Raw genomic sequence first — 25,537 nt, 5'->3', positions numbered from 1 at the left:
AGAGGTCCAGAGGAAATGCTGCTGGAAGAGGAATGTCTTGAGGTTAGACTTAAAGGAAGGCAGAAAGGGGCTGTGACAGATGTGGTGAGGCAAAGAGTTCCATATTTGAACAGCTGATGATGAAAAGGCTCAACCACCGTGCTGTTCTCTTTTGTATTTTGTGATACAGAAGGTTCTATCATGGGCAGCAGACCGAAGAGAATGGGATGGTACATAGATCTGAAAGATCTGAAAGGGGTGCAGTTCCAGATATGACATGGTAGAGTGACAGGCAGCTTTATATTTGATTCTTTGCTCTCGGAGTAACCAGTGCAACTCTTTTAGAAGGGGTGTGCAGTGCGCAGATCTTTTTGCTTTATAAATCAGTTTGGCAGCGGAGTTTTGTACCTGTTGTAGTGATCTGAGGAGTGTTCGCGGACAACCAATGAGAAGAGAGTTGCAATAGTCTAATCTAGAGAGTATGCATGAACTAACTAGTGTTTCGGTTGCGTCGAGTTTGAGGTAGTGGCGTATGGAGCTGATTCATCTGAGTTCAAAGTAGACTGCTTGAAAGGTTTTGCTGATGTGATACTGCATGGAAAGATCTTTACTGAGGAAAAAACCAAAGTCACGGACATGATCAGAGAATGAGAGAAGAGATTCCATGATTGACAGTGGAAGGCAGGGAAGTGGCATCTACTGATGGAGGAAAGAGTCTGAGGGCTTCAGTCTTATCATCGTTTAGTTTCAGTTTGTTTTCTGTTATCCAATTTTTTACTTCTGTGACACAGTCTTGGAGAATTTGAATCAGATGTTCATAATTTGGATGGGAATCAGAATGTTTGAGTATCATCAGCATACATTTCATGACAGATGGAATAAGTGTCAATGAGAGGTGTGAGTGGAGTGGTGAAGAATATGAAAAGCACTGGGCCCAGCACAGAGCCTTGTGGAATGCCGAAATTAAGAGTGGATTCAGAAGATCTATTTCTGTTTACAAGGACAATTTGCTTTCTGTCAGAGAGATAAGATCGAAACCAGTTGAGGGCAGTGTAATTGTAATTCCAAACATTTGATTCAAATGTGAAAGATGAAATCGTGATCTATCGTATCAAAGGCTGCAGAAAGGTCCAAAAGTAGAAGAACATAAATTGTCTTGATCTAGAGAATTCTGCCTGTAAGCAGACTGGTGATCGCTGCGTAGCGAGTGAGAGGTCAAACGAGAGAAAAGTTGATGGAGCAAGAGTCCTTCTAGAAGTTTTGAGAGGTATGGTAAGTTCAAGATGGGTCTGTGATGTTTCAAGTCGTTGGGGTCTAGGTTTGCTTCCTTCAGTTGACATTTCAGTATGGCTGTTTTAAATTCAGTATGAAAGACACTAGAAATGAGAGATTCATTCATGATATGAGTAATAGCAGGCAGAAGAGGGTCGAAGTGTTGGAACAGAAACTTGGTGGGCATTGGATCTAGCTCACATGTTTTTGGAGTAGTGTGCAAAATAGTTTTTCTCACAAAGTCTTCAGTAACAGGATCAAACTCAGAGAATGGGGTATCAGAGAAAGATGGAGACAAATTGTGTGACTGTAAGGCTGAGTGGAAACTGTTTCTAATGGTCAAAATTTTGTTACTGAATAAGTCTGCAAACATGTTAGGAAGGAGCTTTATATCCAAGACAGACGTAGCGAAATTGGTTTGGTCTTGCCAAGAAGGGACGTCATGTTCTGAAACAACTGCTTGCACGTGCGTGAACCGGACACCATTGACGAACAGAACGTGGTCTTCACTGTGTCAACAAAAGCAGTAACATTATGCATTGCGGAGTCGTAGATCCGCTTATGCATGGGGAACATATGATTTGCAATAGGCATGAATAGAAGGAGTTTTGCCAGGACCAACCTTTCTGCTTCATTATATCCAGCATTCGTTACATCTGACTTCGTATAAGCGGCTTTGACTGTATAATAATGTAAATACATGCATGTGCACTCACACACGCCATACAAACACTGATACAGCGCCAACCTTTCAATATTTCAGATGGGGCTGGAGAATCAAAACCTTGGTCACTGGATGAAGGAAGAGTGCTGACTGGCGATGCCAAGTGCTTGTCCATAACTGTAGAAATCTGTTTTTTCTTTGGTGGATTCAGCATTTACCATGGAAGGCATTCAGATTCTTTCATTATCTGAAATAAATCAAGATTAGGTCACACTAGTGATATTCAAGATCCCTTCATTCTCTGAATTAAAATTAGGTCATATTAGTGATTATTTAATTCTAAACAACAAAACATCAGTAATGGAGGTGACAAAATGATCAAATCATTACAGCATTAGACTTCCATATAAACCAATCACATCAAGACACATAAGACACATGCCACAGAAATACGCAGATTATCTGTGCTCAGAGATTTACATGTACTTCTGAACTGACTACCACATAGACTCATACCCATTCTATTGCAGTACGCTATAATCGCACAAAGGCACCCCAGTAAAAGTACAAAATTTGGATATCGTGAGCATTTCTGAACTGTTGATAGTTCAATCAGGATTGGTCAGACTGGCAACACCATACACACATTTATCCAACCAGTTCCTGAATATCATTGTTTTATTACTGTTTATATGCCTTGAGTATCTACTCAGAAGGCGTTTAATCTATGTTTACTAACTGGAAGAATTGAGCTGTACTTTTCCAAATCTTTAATAATTGGACACACTTCTACAACGGTTTTCCATTTGTTTGCTGAATATAAGTTTTCTAACCCCAGCAAGTTTTAAAGCACTTATGAAATGTTTAATAGATGAAATACCTATGCCACTTTTAATAGTAGTTTTTCTCGAGATCCAGTCTAGTTTATTATTCTATTAAAGTATTGTGAATTTAAAGCATCACTTCTGAAGATCATTTATCATATCATTTAGTAGATTTGGCAACAAAATCCAAAGATGAACTAGCTGTGACAAAATCAATGATTTCAATATGGCCACTTTTCCAACAGGTGTGATACTTCTTTTAACCAAATTTTTAAAAAGTTCTCTTACTTCCAAAATCTTTCAGTGTAATTATTCAAGCTCTACTCACTGCCTCAGGTCTGCAGAGAACCACACTCCAAGAATTTTAAACTGTTTGCAGTTCCAGTCCAATTTTAGGTGACACATATGCTTGACTTTTGATAAGACTTTATTCCCTAACCAAATTGCTTTTAGTTTTTTCAGTGTTCATAAACAGTCCAGAGACATTCCCAAATCTAATGGTTTTTTTATGTTCTCAAATGATAATCTATCTCCTTCTAATAGCAATTGAGTATCATCTGCAAATTGGAATATGTTGTGTTCAGTATTGTTGATATCTATTCATTTGATTGGTGACTTTCTCTTATCATTATTGCAAATAAAAAGGCGTCAAACTTTGACCAGCAAAGGCAGTTTTGCCCGGGGCAGATACAAAAATGGCCGAAATGTGTGCAACAAAACCGTTCTTTTCACAATAAAATAGAATAAATCATACTGATCACACTGATATAAAGCTGACTGCTGTAGGTGGGTGGGAACATAATTAGATTTTGGTTTTTAATAATCATTTATCACACTTCTGGCCATGAGACAGCCCCTTACAAAGAGTTGCAAGGCAAGAGCAAGCCAGGGTTACGCAAGCACGGTATAAGGGATCGCCAGAGGAAAGCGTTTCGCACGGTACAGTACTTGTGACTGACTGCTGCCGCGCTGATGCTGTCCTATACCTCTGTTTGTAGGACACTGCGGCAGTTGACAGATGCCGTACAGAAAATAAGAGAACCTTTTGGGGTCAAGAGGAAACAAACATTTTTAATTTCAACTATTATATACAAAATATTATATACTAAATTGGTAGAAAACGCAAGTTTTGCTTTTATAAATGTTTTACAGTTTCTTACCAGTCATGATATTCCATAAAGAATTAAATCGGTATTATACTGACTGCAAAGGTGAATTTACAAAGGCAACACGGGATCATTTAGTTCGTAAGAACAATTGACATTTTACGCAATGCACAACTTGGAAATAATTCATGCTCTGCTTCTTAACGTGTAGTATATGAATATCTGATGGAGTCTCCTGTCGGTCCAACGGATGAGTAGGCAGGCAGGCTTATCTGTCGGTGTGTGTCCTCATATGGGAGAAGAGGCCGATTCTGGATGCACAGCACTTTCCACACGTGTTGCAAGGGAAAACATCTACAGAACTTGAGCCCTGCTTCCTTCCCTCATGCTTCTCCTTAATGGCCAGCGTTCTCTTGTTTTCAAACGTCTTTATGCCACTAGAGCACAGCATCCTCCAGCGAGAGTGGTCAAGGGCATCAGTTTCCCAGGAAGCGATGTCTATGTCACACGCTTTGAGGCTTGTCTTCAAGGTGTCCTTGAAGTGCTTGCAGGGTCTTCCAAGTTCATGGTGGCCTTCCTTCAGCTGGCCATACAAACGCATCTTCGGGATCCTGCTGTATGTCATGCGGACAACGTGTCCTGTCCAGCGTAGCTGACACTGGATCAGCAGGCTTTCGATGCTGGGCAGGCCGTTCCTCTCTAGGACTTGGAGGTTGGAGACCCTGTCTTGCCACTTTATGCCAAGGATCTTTCGTAGGCATCTCTGGTGAAATTGCTCAAGTTGTTGAATGTGACGGCGATATGTTGTCCATGTTTCACAGCAGTACAAGGTGGTCAGCACAACAGCTCTGTAGGTTTTCATCTTGGTGCTGAGCCTGATACTTTTATTGTTCCACAGCCTGTTGTTGAGTCTGCCAAAGGCAGAGCTGGCATTGGCGATGCGCAGCGTCACTTCTGCATCAAGGGCTCCGTTGCTGCATAGGGTGCTGCCCAGGTAGCAAAACTTGTCGACTGACTTGATCTCTGTGTCATCGATTTTGATTGCAGGTGGGGGAGAGGCACTGGCTTTCTGTGAGCTAGCTGGTTGGTACATGGAATCGGTCTTGCTAAGGCTGATGGTGAGTCCAAAGCGCCTGCAGGAGGTTGAGAACCTGTCCATAATGAACTGCATGTCCTCATGGGTGTGTGCAGCAAGCGCGCAGTCATCAGAAAAGAGGAAATGTCTCAACAGTGCCTCAAACACCCTGGACCTGGCATGGAGTCGCTGCAAGTTGAAAAGTTTGCCATCTGTGCAAAACTGAATGTAGATGCCCCGGTCAGTCTTGGAAGGCGTCAATCAGCATGGCAGAGAAGAGAATGGAGAACAAAACAGACACAATCAGCCGGATTAGGCGCTCTGGGCAGCTGAACTTCAGGAGGATCTTCCACAGACCATGGCAGTTCACCGTGTCGAAGGCCTTAGTCAGGTCTACAAAGATCATGTGGAGCTCCTTGTTATGCTCATGGCACTTCTCTTGCATCTGGCGTACGGCAAACACCATGTCACATGTTCCCCTGCCTGAGCGGAAGCCACACTGTGCTTCAGGGATGACTGTGTTGGAGACATGGTCAACCAGTCTGTTCAGTATGATGCGGGCGAAGATCTTGCCGGTGATGCAGAGGAGAGAAATTCCACGGTGGTTAACTCAGGATGTTTTGTCTCCCTTCTATTTGTAAATGTGGACAAATGAAGCATCCTTGAAATCCTGGGGGGCTTCCCCTCTCTCCCAGATAGACTGGAACAGGGTGGTCAGCATGTCTGTCAGCACCTCACTTCCATACTTGTAGATGTCGGCCTGGATTCCATCCGCTCCTGGTGCTTTTCCTGATGTAGTCAGCTTCAGGGCCTTCTGGGTCTTGGCCTTGGTGGAAGGGGCAGCTAGCGAGTCACTGACTGGTAGCTGTGGGAGGGCTGCAATTGCCTCGTCAGATACGGACGAGTCCCTGTTGAGGAGGGTGTTGAAGTGCTCTGCCCAGCGGGCAAGGATGTCTTTCTTGTCTGTCAGGAGGGTGGTTGATCCTGTGACTCTTGGCCCATACACAGCTCGGAGACCATCAAGGAAGGTCTTCATGTCGTGAGCATCAGCAGCTGACTGAAGCTCTTCGAACTTTCTCTCCCACCAGGTGTTCTTCATCTCACACAGCCTCTTCTGTACGAGTTGCTTGGTTTGCAAGAATTGGTTCTCCTTCCTCTGGCAGTCTTTATCGGAAATGTTATCCTGATGGCGTATATGCAGTATGTTCAGGAGCTTGGAGATTGAAATGAAATGAAATTATGGTGTTTAGAGCCTCACCGACCACTAAGGCCATCTCAAGGCTATCGCCGCGTCAATAACTACTACAAGGATAAAAAAAACAAAAACCAATTAAAACGAGTGACCACTTCAAACTTTCCACTCCAAAGTTAAAAAAAACTTCCATAGTTTAAAACCTTCAAATCTGGTTAAAAATGTTCACTTCTTTTAAGAAGTCCATCAGCGCCCACGGAGGGACATCACGAAACAAAGTCTTCAAAGAAACCGCCGTGTAATGTCTGCGTCTAACGTCATTCAGATCCCAACAATCAAGGAGCACGTGTTTCACAGTGAGAGGCTCGTCACAGGGAATGCATCGAGGGGCCTCTTCCCCCTTCAACAAGTAAGAATGAGTAAAAAAAAGTGTGCCCCGTACGCAGTCTGCACAGCACAGACACCTCCTTTCTGTTCTTCACCCCTGAAGGGAGGGTCTCGTTTAGGTCTGGATGGATCTGGAAGAGCTTGTTGTCCGTCTGGGTGTTCCACTCCTCTTGCCAAAGATCCTTAACGTAAGTGTTCACCTTCCGCTTCATGTCTGTATATGGTACAAAGGATCTGGATAATTCTTTCTTTACAGCGTTCCTGGCCAGCAGGTCCGCCCTTTCGTTACCACGAATGCCAACATGTCCGGGAACCCAGGCCAACACAACCTCGTATCCTTTCTTCGTTGCGAGAGTAAAATCTTCATAAAATTCCAGCAGTTTGGGATGAGTGATATTCCTGCAGGCGATCGCCTCCAGGGCTGACAAGGAGTCGGAAAAGATCATGAATCTCTTTTGTTTCGAAGAGAGAACCATTTTTACCGCCAGAACCAGTACGGTCAGTTCCGCAGTGTACACCGAGCTGTCAGACAGGATGTGCTCCGTTGAGGGCCGGTCAGGAAAGGCGGGACAGAACGCAGATGCAGCGACTCCATCCTCTGACTTGGAACCGTCAGTGAAGATGCTTTGAAAAGTGGGGAATTTGTGGCACAGTTCCGAAAAGTAAGTTCTGTAGGCCAGAGAACTGGTGGTGTATTTACGGTACAAAGCCAGATTGAATCGGACCTCAGGTGTTGTAAAGGTCCACGGAGGGCTGTCAGGGAACTTAGAGAAATCCGAGATGCCACCGACATCCAGATCGGCATTTTCTAAGTGCGGCTGAATGCGGAGTCCGAGGGGAGGTATGCAGTTTGGGTTGTCTTTAAATTTCTTACCGAAAGGGTTGTTGAATACAGCGTCGTAAGCAGGGTTTGTAGGTTCAGAAAACAATTTCAAATAATAGTTTAGGGTCAGCTTCAGTCTGCGGTTGGAGAGAGGCGGTTCCCCCGCCTCTGCGTACAGGCTGTGCACAGGGGTGGTGCGGAAAGCACCTAAGCTGAGACGGAGCCCTTGGTGGTGTATAGGGTCCAACAGTTTCAGGTAAGACCGTCTGGACGAGCCGTATACTACACTTCCGTAATCCAGTTTGGACCGGACCAGAGCTCTGTAGAGGTGCAAGAGAGTTCTCTTATCAGCACCCCAGTCCGTGTGTGCCACAACTCGGATGATGTTCAGGGCTTTTTGGCAAGATATTTTCAGCTGTTTGATATGGCTGAGGAAGTTCAGCTTCTGATCAAAGACGACCCCTAAAAATTTGGCTTCCTTGACCGCCCGGATGGTGGATTTTGCCAGATGGATTTCAGGGTCCGGACAGAACTGGCAAAAGTTATGAAAATCAATACATTCAGTTTGGAGGACGAAAAAGTGAAGCCATTCTCCTCTGCCCAACACTGGATTTTGTCGACGCAGAGCTGAAGCCGTCGCTGGATGCTGGCATACGTGCTGCCAGTTGCATACAAGGCGAAATCGTCCACGAACAGCGAGCTGTCTGATCCCTTCTGAACGGATTGAACAATGTCATTAATTTTGATGCTGAAGAGAGCCGGTGACAGAATGCTCCCTTGCGGGACACCCAGCTCCTGCTCGTGAATGTCAGACAGGGTGGTGCCGACCCTCACCTGGAATTGTCTGTCTTGCAAAAAATTGTGGATGAACTGGGGCAGGTGTCCTTGGAAGCCGAGCTTGTGAAGGTCCGAGAGGATTCCAAATTTCCAGGTGGTATCGTAAGCTTTCTCCAAGTCAAAAAATATGGCCACCACATGCTGTTTGTTTACAAAGGCATTTCTTACAGTGGTTTCCAGACGAACCAGATGGTCAACGGTAGAGCCATGCTTGTGGAAACCGCACTGTTCTTTCGCCAGAAGGCCGTCAGTCTCTAGTTTCCACATCAGTCTACCGTTGACCATCTTCTCCATCAGTTTGCAGATGCAGCTGGTCAGTGCTATTGGGCGGTAGTTGGAGGGGTTTGAAGGGTCTTTTCCCGGTTTTGGCACCAGGATTATGAGGGCTTTCCGCCAGGAGGGTGGAAAAAAGCCTGTGATCCAGATCTGGTTGTAAACTTTGAGCAGGGTGTCCAGACAGGTTTCGGGAAGATATTTTAAGAGTTTATAATGGACCTTGTCCATTCCTGGAAAGGAATCCGTGCAGGTCTGAAGGGCAGATTTTAGTTCATTCATAGAGAAAGGAAGGTTGTAGCTCTCTGTGTTGTCGGAAGAGAAGTTGCAAGGTGTTTTTTCTGTCAGGTTTTTGGTTTTGAGAAACCGAGCAGATTTGTTAGCAGATCTTGAGTTCAGTTCAATTGTGGAGGCAAGCAAATTGGCAACTGCTTTCTTCTCTGTGACCATAGCGTCTGAAAGTTTAAGGTGATGAAAAGTTGGGCAGATGTTTTTGCCCTTAATTTTTTTTAAAACCCTCCACATTTTCTTCTTGGGTGTGTTGGAGGTTAAGGAAGAGCAAAAATCTCTCCATGACTTTCTCTGGCTCTTTTTAAAAACATACCTGGCTTTCGCCCTCAGCTGTTGATGGGTTCGAATGCTATTGGTCTCCGGTCTCCGAAAGACGCGTCGTTGCGCTCTCTTCCGAGACTTACGGGCCTCCCGACATTCCGCATTGAACCAGGGCGTTCTTGGCATCTGAGGCTTGGAGGTAGACGATGGGACTGCTGCTTTGGCGCAGTCTAAAACATTCTGAGTCAGAGTGTCAGCAGGGTCCTTGCTTTTTAATACTGTTTCTTCCTGCAGCTCTGCTCTTATCTTCGTGGTAAAAATTCCCCAGTCGGCTTTGTCATAATTCAGGCGGTCAGGCAGAGAGTCACCTTCCCCATCTGTGGGGCGGAGGATGACAGGAAAGTGGTCACTCCCGTGCAGATCGTCATGCACTCTCCACTCGTAGACCAGGACCAACGATGGATCGCAGACCAACAGATCTAAACACGAGAGCTTTCCAGAGGACAGATGAAGGTAAGTGGGTGACTTGTCGTTAAGACAGCACAGGTCCATATCGGAGAGAAGGTTTTCCAAAAGAAGACCTCGGGCTGATGTCATCTCACTTCCCCAGAGCGGGGAGTGGCCACTGACAGTAGAAACGGTCGTGGGAGCTGGTCAACCAGGTTCATGAGGTCCTGCCTCAGAACACGGACGGAAGGAGGAAGGTACAGAGAGCAGACAGTGATGGTTTTCTCAAGTGTGACTCTGACTGCCACCGCCTGTAAAGGGGTGCTTAAAGGAACTGTACTGTATAAAAGGGACTTACGTATAAAAAGAGCGACACCTCCCGTCAATCCCTCTTGCTTCGGTTGAGCGTGTTTAAAAATGGAGTTAAAACCAGAGAGAGATAAAACCTTGCCATCTCTTTGCAGAGTCTCCTGCAGCGCCAGCACTGAAGGTTTCAAGGCACGACAAAGCAGCTGAAGTTCCTGGAAATTGGCGTAGAACCCACAGATGTTCCAGTGGATCACTGCCATTAAAAAGGTTAAAAAAAATAAAGCAGCAGCCTAATCCATCGCTACCCCCTGCTCCTCTGCTTGCGGTGGCTCAAGGTCAGCCAAGATCGTGTATCTATTTTTTTAACTTAATTTCTCCGATTCCGACCAAGCCGGAATATCTACCACCTCAGCTCTTCCCGATCCCGCCGAGGCCGCAACCCTCCCCACCTTGAGTTTTGGAGGTATGGGGGGTTTCTGGCCACTCCCGCCAGCCCGAGGGCCAGGCAGGCGAGAGGCGGGGCGAGGGAGGCCGGGGGGTTGGGGGGGATGGGAGGCGGACAACATGCCTCCGCCCGAGGCTTTCCGCTCCCACCCAGCAGCCCCTGAGGACCGCCGACAAGGATGGGAAGGGGTGGACACAGTGCCTCCACCCAAGGCCAACGGTTCTATCAAGGTAGGTACGTCATCCGTCTGCGTCCCTGTGGACGTCGTCTGGACCATAACGTCCACCATCCTGAGTCTGACGACAGAGGCGTAAGACGCCTTAGGCAATGCGGCCTCTACTTGTTTTCGTGCCTCAAAGAAAGAAATTTTCTTCTCCGTCTTCACCTTCTGGATTTCTTTTTCTTTTTTCCAGGCAGGGCAGTCTTTTGATGAGGACGGGTGGCCGCCTCCGCAGTTCGCACAACGGGCTGGACTGACGCATTCGCCCTGGTGCGCCACCTTTGAACAGGTGCCACACGCCTCTTCCTCCTTGCAGCGGTCCCGCACGTGTCCGAATTTCTGGCACTTGAAACATCTTAGAGGGGACAGCACGTACAGGCTTACGTTCACCAGCAGGTATCCGACTCGAATGTCCTTGGGGACATTCAGGCAGCAGAAGGTGAGGAAAAATGTGTTGGTCGGGACTCTGTCCGACCCCTTCCTTACTGTCACCCTGTAAACGTCGGTCACTCCCTGAGAGGACAGCTCGCTCTTGATCTCTGCTTCAGACACTCCTCTCAACTCCGGGCATCTGATTACCCCCTTTGAACAGTTCAGTCCTTGGTGAGGGGAAACCCTCACCACCCTATCCACAAAAGTGGTTGCCTTGAGCAGAAGCTGTGTCTGCCTTTTGGACTCTGTCTCCACCAGAAATGCTCCGCTCCTCAGCCTCTTGATAGATTTCAGTGATCCTGCCAGACACTGGAAGCCCTTCTGGATAGCGAAGGGGCTGAGAGCCGACAAGGGCTTGTCCACCACAGCGCCCTCCACCACAAGCCACGACGGCCAAAATCCAGAGGTCTCACCGACCTCCGAATCAGAGTCCGAGTCATCAGTTCCTGGTCTCCTTCTTTTGCCAAGTTTAGGGGGGTGTATTTGTTTGGAAGTCATGGTTTTAATAATTGTATATTCATCCCTCCCTTACCCACCCACCATGGGGTCCAACTTAGGGGCCAGGGTCATGGGAACACCAGCTTGACCCCTTCCAGGTTTCGGGAGGGATATACGACTAACAGCTTAGCTCCAACGTGTTCCCCCCCGATCATGCCCAGCTCCCGGGGACAGAGAACCCAGCACTACGGGGGTTATCCTAGCTAGCCTCCAAACTTGACCCAGCCCCATGAAGGGGTAGCCGATTGACACACACGGGCCAATGTGTGCCGCCTGTCTTAGGAGAGGTCCAAGCCAAAGGGATGTGCTGAGAGCAGCGTGCTCTCTCAATCCCCAGGATCTCATTCCCCTCCATCACAGGTCGCGCCGCACGGCAAATACAGCGGGCCTGAAGAAGGCCGCAGAGAAAAAAGAATGTGGAAAAGAAGGCTTGATGGGGAGCTGAGGACAGAAAAGAGGAGGTAAAAAGAAGAATAGAGAATAGCGAAAGGGACAGTGGGTAACGTTTAGTTTGGGCCTCACCCACGACCTGTTCGGCATGGGAAGCCCTATCAGGGGCATCAGTACGAAAACCACCACTTATTCAGCCTGAACAGCTACAATGGCTATGTAGGCTGCCAATTAAGACCTGGGACTAGAGCAGTAAACCCCCAGAAGCACTGATGCCCCCGCCGACATAGCTCGCTCGATCACTGGCCACTAAGCCTCCCGACCACAAGGTAGTGACCCCCCCGGGAGGGGGTCAAGAGAACACCAGCTTGACCCCCTCCAGGTTTCAGGAGGGGTTCTTGGGGTGCTATCTGGCTTCCCAACTACAGTAGAAGGTGTAGCCCCCTCCAACTTCCTCCAGCTGGGTTTCACCCGCAAACCTGGTTTCGCTCAGGGCTGCTATGTCCACCTGGTAGCGATCAAGCATTCTAGCAATGAGCACTGTGCGTCGTTCTGGTCTGTCGTCTCTGTCTAAGAGGGTGCGAACATTCCAGGCACCCAGAGTCAGGGCATGACTCCTGGTTCTTTTCTTCTGTTGTTTTTGACCGCTAGTGTTGGATGTCCAAGTAGGTGCAGTTTCCTATTATTTACTAGGCGAGGCAGGCTTTGTTTAGGGATCCTTTTATCTCCCCTTCCCCATGTGGGGAGAGCAGTGCTGTCCCTAAAACGGGCTGCTCTGACACTGTGGGAGGATATGGGCGCCGCATCTGCCCCAGTCTACGGCGGACAACAATCACCCTACAGCCGCCTGCGTGCAGAGTCGTGACTAGGAACTGCCAGCAGCATCCTCTGCCTGTCCCCGTTACCACTTCTCCATCGCTAAAGGGCTTGGGAATCGACATTAGCCTGGTTGCCTGACCAGCACCGGTGACTTTTTTTTTTAGTGAGGAGTTGTGCAGTCCTTTCCCCACTCTCTCGCCTACTGACACTCACAGTCCCACAGGTGCAGATACTGCCACGTGTAGGTTGGCCTCGGCAGGTGCAGGTTTTTTCTTCGGAGCTCCGTCTCCTAGGGGTACTTCCAGCCAAGGATAAGAGCTCCCCCTGCCCTTTGGTCATCCTCATCCGCCTTCACAGCCGTTGGGAAAGGTTTCCTCCTCCGCATGTTAACTGGGTTTGTTTCAGTGAACATTGTCGGAGCACTGTCCAGACAATTAATTCAGAAAGCATGGAAGGCAGATGATGGCAAAATCGACCAACATCATGTCTTGATGTAAAAGAACGGTATGAAATATATTTTTTTCTTTGGAAATGAAGCGATATTTGCAAATGTGACTAACAAACCCTGGCACAGTACACACGTCAGTTTAGCGTGGGAAAGAAAATGTATCTGGCTGGAGTATGAAGGTGGCAAAATGAAGTGCATCAGATAGCCATGAAGAGCAAAGACTGCCTGGAAGATGAAAATGGGTCGTCTCCAGAACTTTGTTGGAAATGGGGGTCTCTCTGTCTGATTCAGTATAAACATGGGTTTACAATGATTATTCAAATGTTTCACATGTTATCAGGATTGCAATTCATTTGAGAAATGTCTCCAACAATTTTGTGAGAATGTGGTTTGTTCTTGTGTTTTAAATGTGTTGAAAATTATCAAAAACATCCAAAATTTCTGTGCCATTTTGTGACATGGCAATGTGTCTGAACATGAAGTGGTCAGAAACAAATAAGTACAAACCTGATTAAAATCCAGTACATACAGACCTGATCTATATTCATTTGTTGTGATAAGAAAACATTGATCATCAATAAAAATGGTACATTAAGTTTGAAATATTACGCAAAAAACCCACGTGACAGACGTAAACAACCCCTTCCTCTTGACATGTTTTTTATTCATTCAAAGGCAAGCACATTCATGAATACACTACACGTTCTTTACTTGCAACAGGTGGTCAACACATCTATATCTTCTGCAGCACATACACTCATCTTCTGGGGGAAAAAAGTCTATTCAACTACTTAAATGCAATCGACTTTGCATATTAATTTTCAGTTCTGCCTTTCTGTGTCACTTCTGTGCATGTACACAACCCAATAAAAATATACATGTAAACAAAATTAGAACTGTTTTCACATAAATCATGCGGATTCATCGCGGGAAAGCGTAAATCGGTTTGACAAACACCCTTCAATCATGTGTGTTTGAACATAGATTCAGAGAATGTGTTGTTTCCGACAGTGTGTGAAATGTGCATATGTTACAGAGATCCTCCGCAAGGCACGCAAAATAAACGAGGGGGTGGAAGAGAAAAACAGGATCTACATAAATCCCGACTACACTCTCATCCAACGAAAGAAAAACAAAGAGCTTCGAGATGAGCTCAAGGCTCGCATCGAAAAGGGTAAGAAAAACATAGGAATCCGCAGGGGTGAGATTGTCGAGGTCACCTGGGCCCAGCAGAAGCTGGACCGGGATGAAGCCGGACAACATACCCATTCAAAAAATGAAAATAGTTTTAGCCCTTTTAACCATTCAGCTCAACCAAATATCTTGCGTACAGTCCTGTACACAAATTCTGATAATGGTCTCCTTAACAAGAAAAATGAACTACTTGCTTTAATGGATGATATAAAACCCAGTATAATAGCAATCACGGAAGCTAAAGCTAAAAATCAAAAACATTTCAATTATTCCGAATATGAAATTCCAGGTTTTGATCTTTTCCACAATCAGAATCCAAAAAGAGCTGTTGTTTTGTACATAAAAGAGAGTATGAATGCGAAAGAATGTAGTTTAATGAATGATACAGATTTTGAAGAGTGTATGTTTGTTGATCTTGTAAGCGTAGATGGACAAAAAACCTTGTTTGGTTGTGTATACAGAAGCCCAAACAGTACCAAAGATAATGAAGATAGACTATTTGAACTCTTGCATAGAGATTGCCTACATAAATATGACTGTGTGTGCATAGTAGGAGATTTTAATTACCCCAATGTAGATTGGACAGGAGGGGAACTGGTGAAGGTGATGACAAATTTAGAGAATGCACACGAAATGCATTTTTATACCAAATGTAAATAAACCCACAAGAAGAAGAAAAGGACAAAAAGCTAACATACTCGATTTGGTTCTTGTAAACAATGAACAAACAGTTTCGGACATTGAACATTTGTCCTCACTGGGTAAAAGTGACCATGAAGTTCTTGCTTTCTGTCTATATATTGCAGACCAAAAATGTACAGAAAAGAAAGAGGAGATGAAGTATAATATGAACAAAGCAAATTACAATAATATGAGATTGGACATAAAATCCATAGATTGGAAATGCCTATACGACAAGGATGTAAATGACACTTGGGAATATATTAAAAAGGAATTACACTCAACTATAAATAAAAACATTCCTAAAATGAGATACATCAAACGAAAGAAATATAAACCCATGTGGCTCGATAAAAAACGCTATGCGGATTATCAAGAAGAAATATAACTTATACCAGAGATTTTTGAATACAAAAGATGGTAAAGATTATCAAAAATATATTGAAACAAGAAACCTATGTAACAAACAGATCAAAAGTGCAACTAAAGAATTTGAGAAAAAGCTCTCTAAAGATGTCAAATCTTATCAAAAAGGCTTTTGGAAATATGTCCAAACTAAAACTAAATCAAAAATTGGAATAAGCCCCCTAATTGACAAGACTTGACTTGACAACGGTTTAGGCCTCTCCCGAGGCCTGTTCGAGGCCTGTTCGTGTTCCAAAAAAGAACTATCACTGAATTGGTTGCATGCGTGGCGAGCGCGGCTAAACCAAATCAGTTGCTCTGACAAGATGGGTTGTACAGACTAGGTAGGCCCCTCCAGCGTTTGTCTAGGCGGCTCTTGAAGGATGGCACGAAATCTGTAAGTGACAAAGAAAAAGCCAATACTCTTAACAGATTCTTCTCAAGTGTTTTTACAAAGGAGAAAGTTGATAACATACCAAATCTGGACCCTGGATCTAGATCAAATGGCAAAATGGTAACTGACATTAAAATTACAAGTGAATCTGTAAAACAAAAGTTGAAAAAAATAAATCCAAATAAAGCTCAGGGCCCAGATGCAGTACCAGCAAGGATTCTAAAAGAGTTAAGTGAAGAGCTAGCAGAACCGCTAAGCATATTGTTTAATAAATCAGTTGAACAAATGGATAAACAGTTGAACAAACCAGATGACTGGAAGATGACAACAGTAACGCCAATATTTAAAAAAGGTACAAGAACTGACCCTGGAAACTATAGACCTGTTAGTTTGACTTGTATAACATGTAAAGTTCTGGAATCATATGTAAGAGATACTATTGTTGATCATATGACAGAAAATTGTTTGTATGCGGAATGCCAACACGGATTTCGGAAACAAAGATCATGTGTAACTCAATTACTAGAAGTCATGGAAGACTTCATACGAATGATAAACAGGGGCAAAGATATTGATGTGCTTTACTTAGACTTTAAGAAAGCTTTTGATTCTGTGCCATACCAGAGATTATTAAAAAAGATAGAATCTTATGGAATTTCAGGAAAAGTATTAAATTGGACTTGGGATTTTCTCACTAACCGAAAACAAAGAGTTAAAGTGGGAGATAGTTATTCAGAGGAAGCAATGGTCCTTAGTGGAATTCCACAGGGACCCATACTTTTTACATTATTCATAAACGGCTTGCCTCAAACAGTGTCAAGTGTATGTAAAATTTTTGCAGACGACACTAAACTTTACTGTTCACCAAGTTCACCACATATTATGCAAAATGACATTGACTCCTTGATAGAATGGTCTGAAAAATGAAACTTATACTTTAATGCTTCCAAATGCAAAGTATTACACATTGGTCGAACCAAACCCAAAACATAACTATGTAATGAAAAACGATGACGAAATAACCAATATTGTGAAATGTGAAGAGGAGAAAGACTTAGGAGTGACGTTTGATAAAGACTTACTGTTTGACAGACATATTAACCAAGTTGTTAAGAAGGCAAATCAAAGGCTGGGTATTATTAAACATACTTTTTCGTTTATTGATAAGGATATTTTTCTCCAACTTTATAAAGCTCTTGTAAGACCTCTCTTGGAGTATGGTCTCCCTGCCTGGTGTCCTAGACTAATACGTCAATCAATTACTATTGAAAGAGTGCAAAGACGTGCTACTAAACTGGTGCATGAAATTAAGGATTTGTCTTACGAAGATAGACTGAAATTCCTAAAATTACCCTCAATGAAAGCAAGACGAAAAATAGATTTGATTCAAGCCTATAAGATCTGTAATGGTACAGACGTTATTAAAAAAATCACTTCTTTGATTCACCGCCAGATACTAATATGGAAACAAGCAACAGTGCTGATAAAATTTATAAACAGAGACATAACAATAACACAAGGAAATTTGCTTTCAGTTATAGGGTTACTAACGACTGGAACAAACTAACCACTAACATCAAGTATGCTTCCAATACCAACAACTTCAAGAACCTTATCGATAATCACAAAATTTTAAAAGACATCTGGTTTGACTTTGATGGTCCAAGATAAATTTTAACTGGGTCTACTTAGACTGAGACAAGACCGATAACGACATAGCACAAAGAAAGCCGTGAGGCCTTGTGCTAATCATAAATGATTAGGGGCGTAAAAAGCCGTGAGGCTACGATGATCAACATCAGCCCCTAACCTGAACCTGAACCTGGAAATCTCCGATATGTTCATAGTTCGCACCCCGTGGTTGCTATATTTATATAAATAAATATAAATATATATATATATATATATGTGTGTGTGTGTGTGTGCGTGTGCGTGTGTTAATTTCGTCGTTGTTATGGTTTGTTTGTACATTTTTTCTCTTATCCAATTAAGTTTAGACACAATCACTGTTTCTGACACATGCCGAGATGCGGTAATATTCGGATACTGGCGTAAGATTTCAAACCAAGTCAACGCATGTAGTTCGGTAAGACTGCTTTCAGTTGAAGACTTGTTGCATCAAAAGTTCCAAACAACAAAGTTCAAAGTATTTGTATTGTATTTGTATCTGTTTTTATCACAACAACAAAGTTCAAAGTATTTGTATTGTATTTGTATCTGTTTTTATCACAACAGATTTCTCTGTGTGAAATTCGGGCTGCTCTCCCCAGGAAGAGTGCGTCGCTACACTACAGCGCCACCGATTTTTTTGTATTTTTTCCTGCGTGCAGTTTTATTTGTTTTTCCTATCGAAGTAGATTTTCTACAGAATTTTGCATGCTGCACACGGGACCTCGGTTTATCGTCTCATCCGAATGACCAGCGTCCAGACCACCACTCAAGATCTAGTGGAGGGGGAGAAAATATCGGCGGCTGAGCCGTGATTCGAACCAGCGCGCTCAGATTCTCTCGCTTGCTAGGCGGACGCGTTACCTCTGGGCCATCACTCCACAAAAAGTAGAAAATCGCCCTCTTAAATAACCTTGATTCTGGCCTTTGCTGTCTGGTGACGTTTTATCATGAAATGATGTAGTTTATCAGTTCACAAGACAGACGACGTGTGGAACGAAAAAATTCATTGTATCCGAAACAAGTCAGTCCCTACGCGCTTATTGTTTTGCAGAATTGCCACACTTTACATCACGCAAGTTCTGAAAAACCAAACTATACATTGATTGTGAATGAATTTCTTAAAATTAATTAAGGTTGAAGCATTTCACGCTCAGTATTCCTTGAGATGAAGTTAGGTGTCACATTCAAACACGGAACACGTGTTCTTCGGTTCTGCTTTACGCAGATAATAAAATTCTTTATTTTTAGTTGTTGTTGTTGTTGTTTGGTTTTTTCTCATAGTCTTACTTTTATTACATTTTGTTTTTCGGCAATCCTACATTTTTGTTCACTGTGATTCACCGCTATCAGTTTTCTGTTGATTGATCGAATAGAAAGATACAAAGAATCCGGTGTTTTGATCACAATTCTTCAGATAAAGAGGAAAACTTTTGTCAAGTGATATAAATCATACATTGTACAATTCCCATTTCATAATACGATGAACAGTAGTACTTTAAACAGTTAAGCACTGGGGAGAACTGATGTGAAAATGGAGTGCCTGCAGTGTTTCTGAAAAATAAAATCATCCTGGGTGGGGAAGTTAGTTTAGGTATTTTGGGTTCCATGTTACATATGTCATAAGGTTTTAGGTAATCATTAATAAAATACATAATTTTGCACAGGCTTTGTTTGAATGCATTGTATTGCCTAAGGATTGCATGATAGATTCATTACTATCATGATCATAAATCCAGTAATTCAAACATCTGTCGGGAAAGTTAGTTTAGGTAACTTGGATTCAATGTTACACGCATTACAACAAAGTTTTACATAATCATTAATAAAATTTATGATCCATTGTTACCATTATGACTATTATTTATAACCCAAGCTAAATCGACGTCTACTGCACCAGGGTTCATGAGTCACATTTGCAAATACCGGTTCATTTCCAAAGAAAAATATGTATTTCATACTGACGATACCGTTCTTTTCACATCAAGACATGATGTTCAATTTTGCCATCATCTGCTCTCCATACTTTCCCAGTTTATTGTCTGGACATAGCGCCGATAATGTTCATTGAAACCAAACCTGGTTAACACATATTTAGATATTCATATTCTACACGTTAATAAGCAGAGCATGGAGTATATCCTAGTTGTGCATTGCATAAAATATCAACAAAATTGTACTTATGAACTAAATGATCCCGTGCTGCCTTCGTAAGTCGGTATAATACCGATTTCATTCTTTATATGTCATGAATGGTAAGAAACTGGAAAACATTCATAAAAGCGGATTTGCGTCTTCTACCAATTTAGTATAAAATACATAAAATTGAAAATGTTTGTTTCCTTTTGACCCCAAAGAGCTCTGCTCCTAGCTTTCTGTTCAGAATCAGTTGTCTGCCGCAGTGACCTGCTCACAGATCAGCATCAGCGCAGCAGCAGTCAGTCACATGTACTGTACCGCACTGAACAGTTTCATATGGTGACCACTTATACCGCGCTTGCGTAACCTTCGCATGTTCTTGCCTTGCGACTCTTTGTAAGGTGCTCTCACACAGGCAGAAGTAATAAAAACATTCGTTTCTGGACATTAAAAATCAAAATCTACTTATGTTCCTGCCCCCCTATAGTGGTCAACTTTTCATCAGTGTGATCAGTATGATTTAATCTATTTTATCGTAAAAAGAACGGTTTTGTTGCACACATTTTGACCTAACGCAAATTTTAATCAAAATTCCCTGGCCTAGTAGTTCCATTCAAAGGAGTTACATGATTTTGCAAGCTGTGCCAATAATTATGGATAGGTATAACAATGGAGATGGAACTGTCTGATTTGCTTAAACATGAAGGTGAATGACAATGACAGTGACGAAACTGACAGCCCATTTAATGCTTGCTTAGTCCATCTATCCAATCAGACAGCACACATGAATTAGAGTACAAGTGAGAAGAGTGTCCTGAGGAGAGAGGGAGAGGAGTTGTGTAAGACAAATGCCAGTCTGAGAGGGCATGGCTGTGGATGTCTGTGAACTGTTACTTCACTGAACACTGACAAAACCAATAATCCACTTTTTTCATGGGTTGAAAGTGCAGTGGACCTGAAACATGTTATTTATTTCACACTTTTGTCATTGAATCAGATGACTGACCTGTTTGTAGAGGAGGCAAACTGTATGCACAGCAGAAACTTTAATCAGCCCAGCTGCAACCTCGAAGGAGTGTCATCAAAAAACTTCCCCTTCTAAAGGGGGAAAGCTCTTGGCTGTCAAAATACTTGACTGATTGATTGATATGGATACTAATACTTAAAAAGCGCCTGTCACTGATTGGAGACCAAGCTCTAGTCTAAGCGCTTTACAATCACAGTGTCATTTTCACAACAGGCTGCCTACCTGGGTAGAGCCAACTGACAGCTGTCATTGAGCGCCCATCATTCCTTTCCTGCATCATGCAGTCAGGTTTAAGTCAAGCATGCATACTATGCGATACACACTCAGATATGTAAAATTTTACATGTATGACCATTTTATTTATTTACCCAACCATGTGAGATGTAGGCAGCCATACTCCATTTTCAGGGGGGGGGGGGGGATGTATGCTGGGTATGTTCTTGTTTCCATAACCCACTGAACGCTGACATGGATTACAGGATCTTTAACATGTGCATTTAATCTTCTGCGTGCGTACGCGCAAAAAGGAGGTTCAGGCACTAGCAGATCTGCACATGTTGACCTGGGAGATGGGAAAAATCTCCAGCCAATACCCATGAGGCGCCGTTACCAAAATTCAAACCCGGGACCCTCAGTTTCTGACAACATGACTGGCTTTTTATGTTGACTGTCCTAACAATCCAGGTTTGTCACTGTTGGGACAGTTATTCACTTCCATGTCTACACAAGTTCACATTTGTTATCATGAACATCTAACATGTTTTACTTTCGTCTACAGATACAAATATCATAATCTAACAACAAGCATGCTGTTTCCAGATGGTTTTTGTTGGTTTTCTTTTTAGATGTCATTCTGTGAGGTGGAAATGCTTTTCTGTAGCACAAAAATTACAATGTTCACTTTCAGTTTCAAATGCCTGAACACTAGTCTACATTTAAAATAATTGGGAAAGAAGCTCAGATTAAGAATCCACATTATTCTTTTCCTTCACAAAAATATTTACTTTCTTTCTGTATCTCCTGTAGTTTCCATGCTACAATTTCATTTATTACCCCTGAAAGTGAATCCTCAAAATTCCCTGGTAAGGAGATAGCACTTTTTACAATATTCTCCATGGCTTCATGCTGGAATCAGTCGCCATGTGTAACCTTGGTATAACATTCCACAAGGAAGTCACTTGGGATCAACATACATTGACGCCATCACTGCTAAAGCCAGAAAGATGCTTAGTTTTCTTTACAGAAACCTCAAGGTCAGTTAAAAAATATAAAAAATAATATAAAAAAAAACAGAGGAAGAGACTTAGAGAGTGTACCTCGTCAAACAGAGGGAGAGACTTAGAGAGTGTACCTCATCTAACAGAGGGAGAGATTTGGAGAGTGTACAGTCTAGGACCCATACACTCACACTCAGAGGAACACTGACAAACTCCAACCAATACAGCAACGTGCAGTATGCTTTGTCTTGATCCACTACCACATAACCTTTAGCTGGGGTGCATTGCTGGAACACCTTGGGTGGCCAACACTGCTGGACCAAAGTGAGAAACTTTAGAAAGCTAGGGTCACAATACTCAGAAGATCCACGTAAAGAAAATTTGTTCTGACAAAAAGTAATACAACACAACTCAGTGCTGAAAAGGACAGGATGAGCAGTTCAGAGTGATCTGGTGCAGGACAGACTACTTTCTTTCTCCTTTCATGGACTGGCCTAAAACAGCATCAATCTTGACAGCATCCTGCCAGGCATGGAGTACAGAACAACTGCCCGATTCCCCTCTTCACGCTCCCAAGTTTCCGACCATTCCCCCCAAACCCAAATACTCCCTCCATCAATTCAACCCCCAACAATCTTTATTGTTTATTACATCTTTCTGTTTTTGTTTTTGTTGGAGTGGCACTTATGGGCCTGATCAGGTCGTCATTTTGTATTCAGGATAGGACAACAGGCAAGTGTTATTATTTTGCTGGCAGCTCCATATGCAGCGAAGGACTCCTGTTAGCTATCAGAGTTTTCTGAAAATAAATTATTTGTTTTCATCACCACCAAAGGAAATTACAGCATTCCTCCAGGTCAAAGCAGCAAACAAATCAACATGCTGATTGTAGCTACTCAGCATGAAAAAGAACACAATCTGTTATCTGTACAGTATACACACTGAGCTGGTCACTTTGACTTGATTGTTTGCAGTTAGACTTACAGATCAGTCTATAATTTTTTGTGCCTTTCCAAGAAGAGCACTGTCACTGATTATCCAATAATCTGACCATGTGTGGAAAGAACTGATTTTCTCCTAGTTTTAACAATTTAAGCCAAATCTGATGTTGACTCACAAAGTACTCTGGTCAAAATAAACCTGTTAAATAAAAGTGTTGGGTTTTTTTCTGTTCAATACAGTTAACCACACACACACATGCACACAAATACATGCGCTGACAGGGATATTATTATGAGTTCGATTCACATTTTAACAAGAGAGCCAACAGACAATCAAACAAAAATGTTCTTAGCAAGCCTACCTCCTTTAACCTCTTCAGTACCCCATGAAATATATAAGGGTCATAAAAGATGCATCGCTATTAGCCCAATGATGTATATATATAATCTATATATCTGCATCATTTCAGGATTTTTCAGTTACGTTTTGAAGTCGATGTGTCAAAAAAACACCAGCCAGAAAGTCTTTCATCATATGTCAACTTTCATTATCAGCGAGGAGCAACAGCCAGTGACACTCTGTATGTTAATCACTGGATGTTATTGTCAGTACCCCTCTCAGAATATTTCAAGATGGTGGATGACGAAACACAAACTGGCTCTGGAACAAGTAGCTTGAAGCAGTAGTATATTGCAAAAAAAAAACCAAAAAAAAAAGCCAAAGCATCAGTGTGTGTGTGTGTGTGTGTGTGTGTGTGTGTGTGTGTCACTGGATGTGTGTGCGCATGTGTTTTGTTTTGTTTTCCCTTCGAAAAAAAAAAAAATGAAAGGAACAGTTTGCTAGCCACATTTCTACTGCAGTTACCAAGAAACTGTGTGCGAATGATGGGCTGAAAAATTTAATGTGTAGAATTCCAGAAATTTGGATTACAATTCATGACTCTATCATGTGTACATAAGGTACAGCAACACATTTGTTTTAGTTTTCAAGTATTAAAAATTTTCCAGGTTCATTTCAGCTGCTGTTAAAGTGTTAGTGTTACTAAACAATTCATAACATATATCCAGAAAGTATGTGAAATATATTTTTCTCACGATTACAGTTCAGTGAGTTCACCCACTGTTAACCAGCATCTTAAGTAAACTTCATACAATCACAGTCATACTATCAGATATTGATAGTCTGTTCATCTTCCTTTCAGAAAATTATGGGTTAAGTATAATTTCTTGCAGCAGTTTGCATGCAAGAATTTTTGACGGACTTGTGTAAACACTGAGCCTATGTAATAACCTGGTGTTCAGTTGTGTGTGTGTGTGTGTGTGTGTGTACATGTCTGTGTGTCTTTTGTAAACTTTGAATACTGTCATTTTCTCTGGAAATACTTTACCTGCCAATACTAAATTTGGACTGAAAATAGTGGGGGGGAAATCTTCACATTCATACCAATAATATTAATAGGTTGCAAATCTTCCAGATTAAGCTATATTAATTTTCAGATCATGAATGGTTTATTTCTTGGAGGATCCAGATTCAGAAAATGGTTGGGTTTGAAGACGGCATAATCTCATTTTTTCCTTGTTTGCAATTTTTTTAAATATACAAAATCTGGACAGAACACATACAGTGACACTAACTACATCATCGACATAAACATCATTGAAATGTTTAATGCATTTGAATATTTTTAAGTGGATACTGAATTAACTAGAATGAACATAAATAATTAAAAGAGAAACTGAATGGACCATGTTGTGATTTCCGAGTGTAACTGTGCCTGTTGAACACTGATCTCCACAGACCTAGAGGAAGTTGCGGTGGGTGCCCGATGGCAACGTCTCTTTTACAGCAGACCTTAAAGAATTTCTTAAATGCCCGAGATATACCAAAATAACATTATTTAAACAGCGTTATCACCTCGAATACTGTAATCAATTTATCACGCTTTAAAAAAAATGTTTAAATCTTAAACTTTGAACGCCATTGGTAGATGCACAAACTTCAAAACCAAAAACCATCAGACAAATAGGAAGCACAAGCCAAAATAATGCCCGGCACTGAAATTATTAAAAAGTTGAATTTTCATTGGACTTTTTGTTTCAGTAATCATCCCAATAATAATTATTACTCGATATATTATCAGAATATGACACTATCAATGTCTTGTTCGTGTTCCTCTCCAGGGTATGGATACAGTTTGATAGTGAACGAGCCAGTTTAAAAAACAAAACGTGATGAGGATAACGTTTTACTGTTTTTGCAAAACACGTATTCGTGTACATTTGTCTCAAGTCTAATTTTAGCATCCTAAGGTCAAGTCCTATTTTAGCATCCTAAATTCAGCAACACATTTCACCGGCAATTTTTGTGCATGTATGAAACGATATTACCCATCTATAGATCTATGTTATAACCCATTTTCAGTGGATTTCGACCAGCTTATTTTGTACGTTATTTTAGTTTTTACTAAACTAACGTGCCACCATCTTGCGTTTTTGTTCCTGGTCCCACAAACCATAGAAATGTAACCAATAGGTGCACTGCTGACAACCTTTTGTTTCATGGAACATTCAGACTCAAAGCAACATGTTCGATCGAGCAGTTGTACTCACACAGCCGTCCACGAGGACTCCGCTCAAAAATGCCGGCGACTTCTTTTTCCAAGGGCATGCTATTAGGGCGTGTGGAAGAAAATAAAATTAGAGTTGTCCATCGTGCGCCTCACTAACCAACCAGTCAGTGGTATCCGTCCCACTGATCTAAAAGGTCTCCACCACGCATGTTTGATTGATTGATAGATTAATTAATTGATTAATTGATTGATTAATAACTAATCAATCAATTATCAAAAAAGAATAATAAGTCACACACACAATATTTT

The 25,537-nt window shown here is 42.4% G+C and overlaps 1 protein-coding gene across 1 annotated transcript in view; it reads right to left on the bottom strand.

Annotated features, from left to right (window-relative positions):
• LOC143280322 (microcephalin-like) overlaps window positions 1-25,320 on the bottom strand; it is a 59,618-nt gene extending 34,298 nt beyond the window's left edge. The window contains exons 1-2 of the mRNA XM_076584955.1: window positions 25,269-25,320; window positions 2,000-2,162 (exon numbers count right to left, since the gene is read on the bottom strand). Of these exons, the coding sequence (XP_076441070.1) occupies window positions 2,000-2,129 (130 nt within the window). The 5' untranslated portion in view covers window positions 2,130-2,162; window positions 25,269-25,320. The remainder of the gene's footprint in view (window positions 1-1,999; window positions 2,163-25,268) is intronic.
• Window positions 25,321-25,537: the final 217 nt, after the last annotated feature.

This window comes from Babylonia areolata, chromosome 3 (assembly GCF_041734735.1).
Source record: "Babylonia areolata isolate BAREFJ2019XMU chromosome 3, ASM4173473v1, whole genome shotgun sequence".
NCBI classification, from domain to species: domain Eukaryota; kingdom Metazoa; phylum Mollusca; class Gastropoda; order Neogastropoda; family Buccinidae; genus Babylonia; species Babylonia areolata.
Note: the sequence above shows the minus strand (reverse complement) of the source record. Positions and strands in the feature narration are given on the sequence as shown.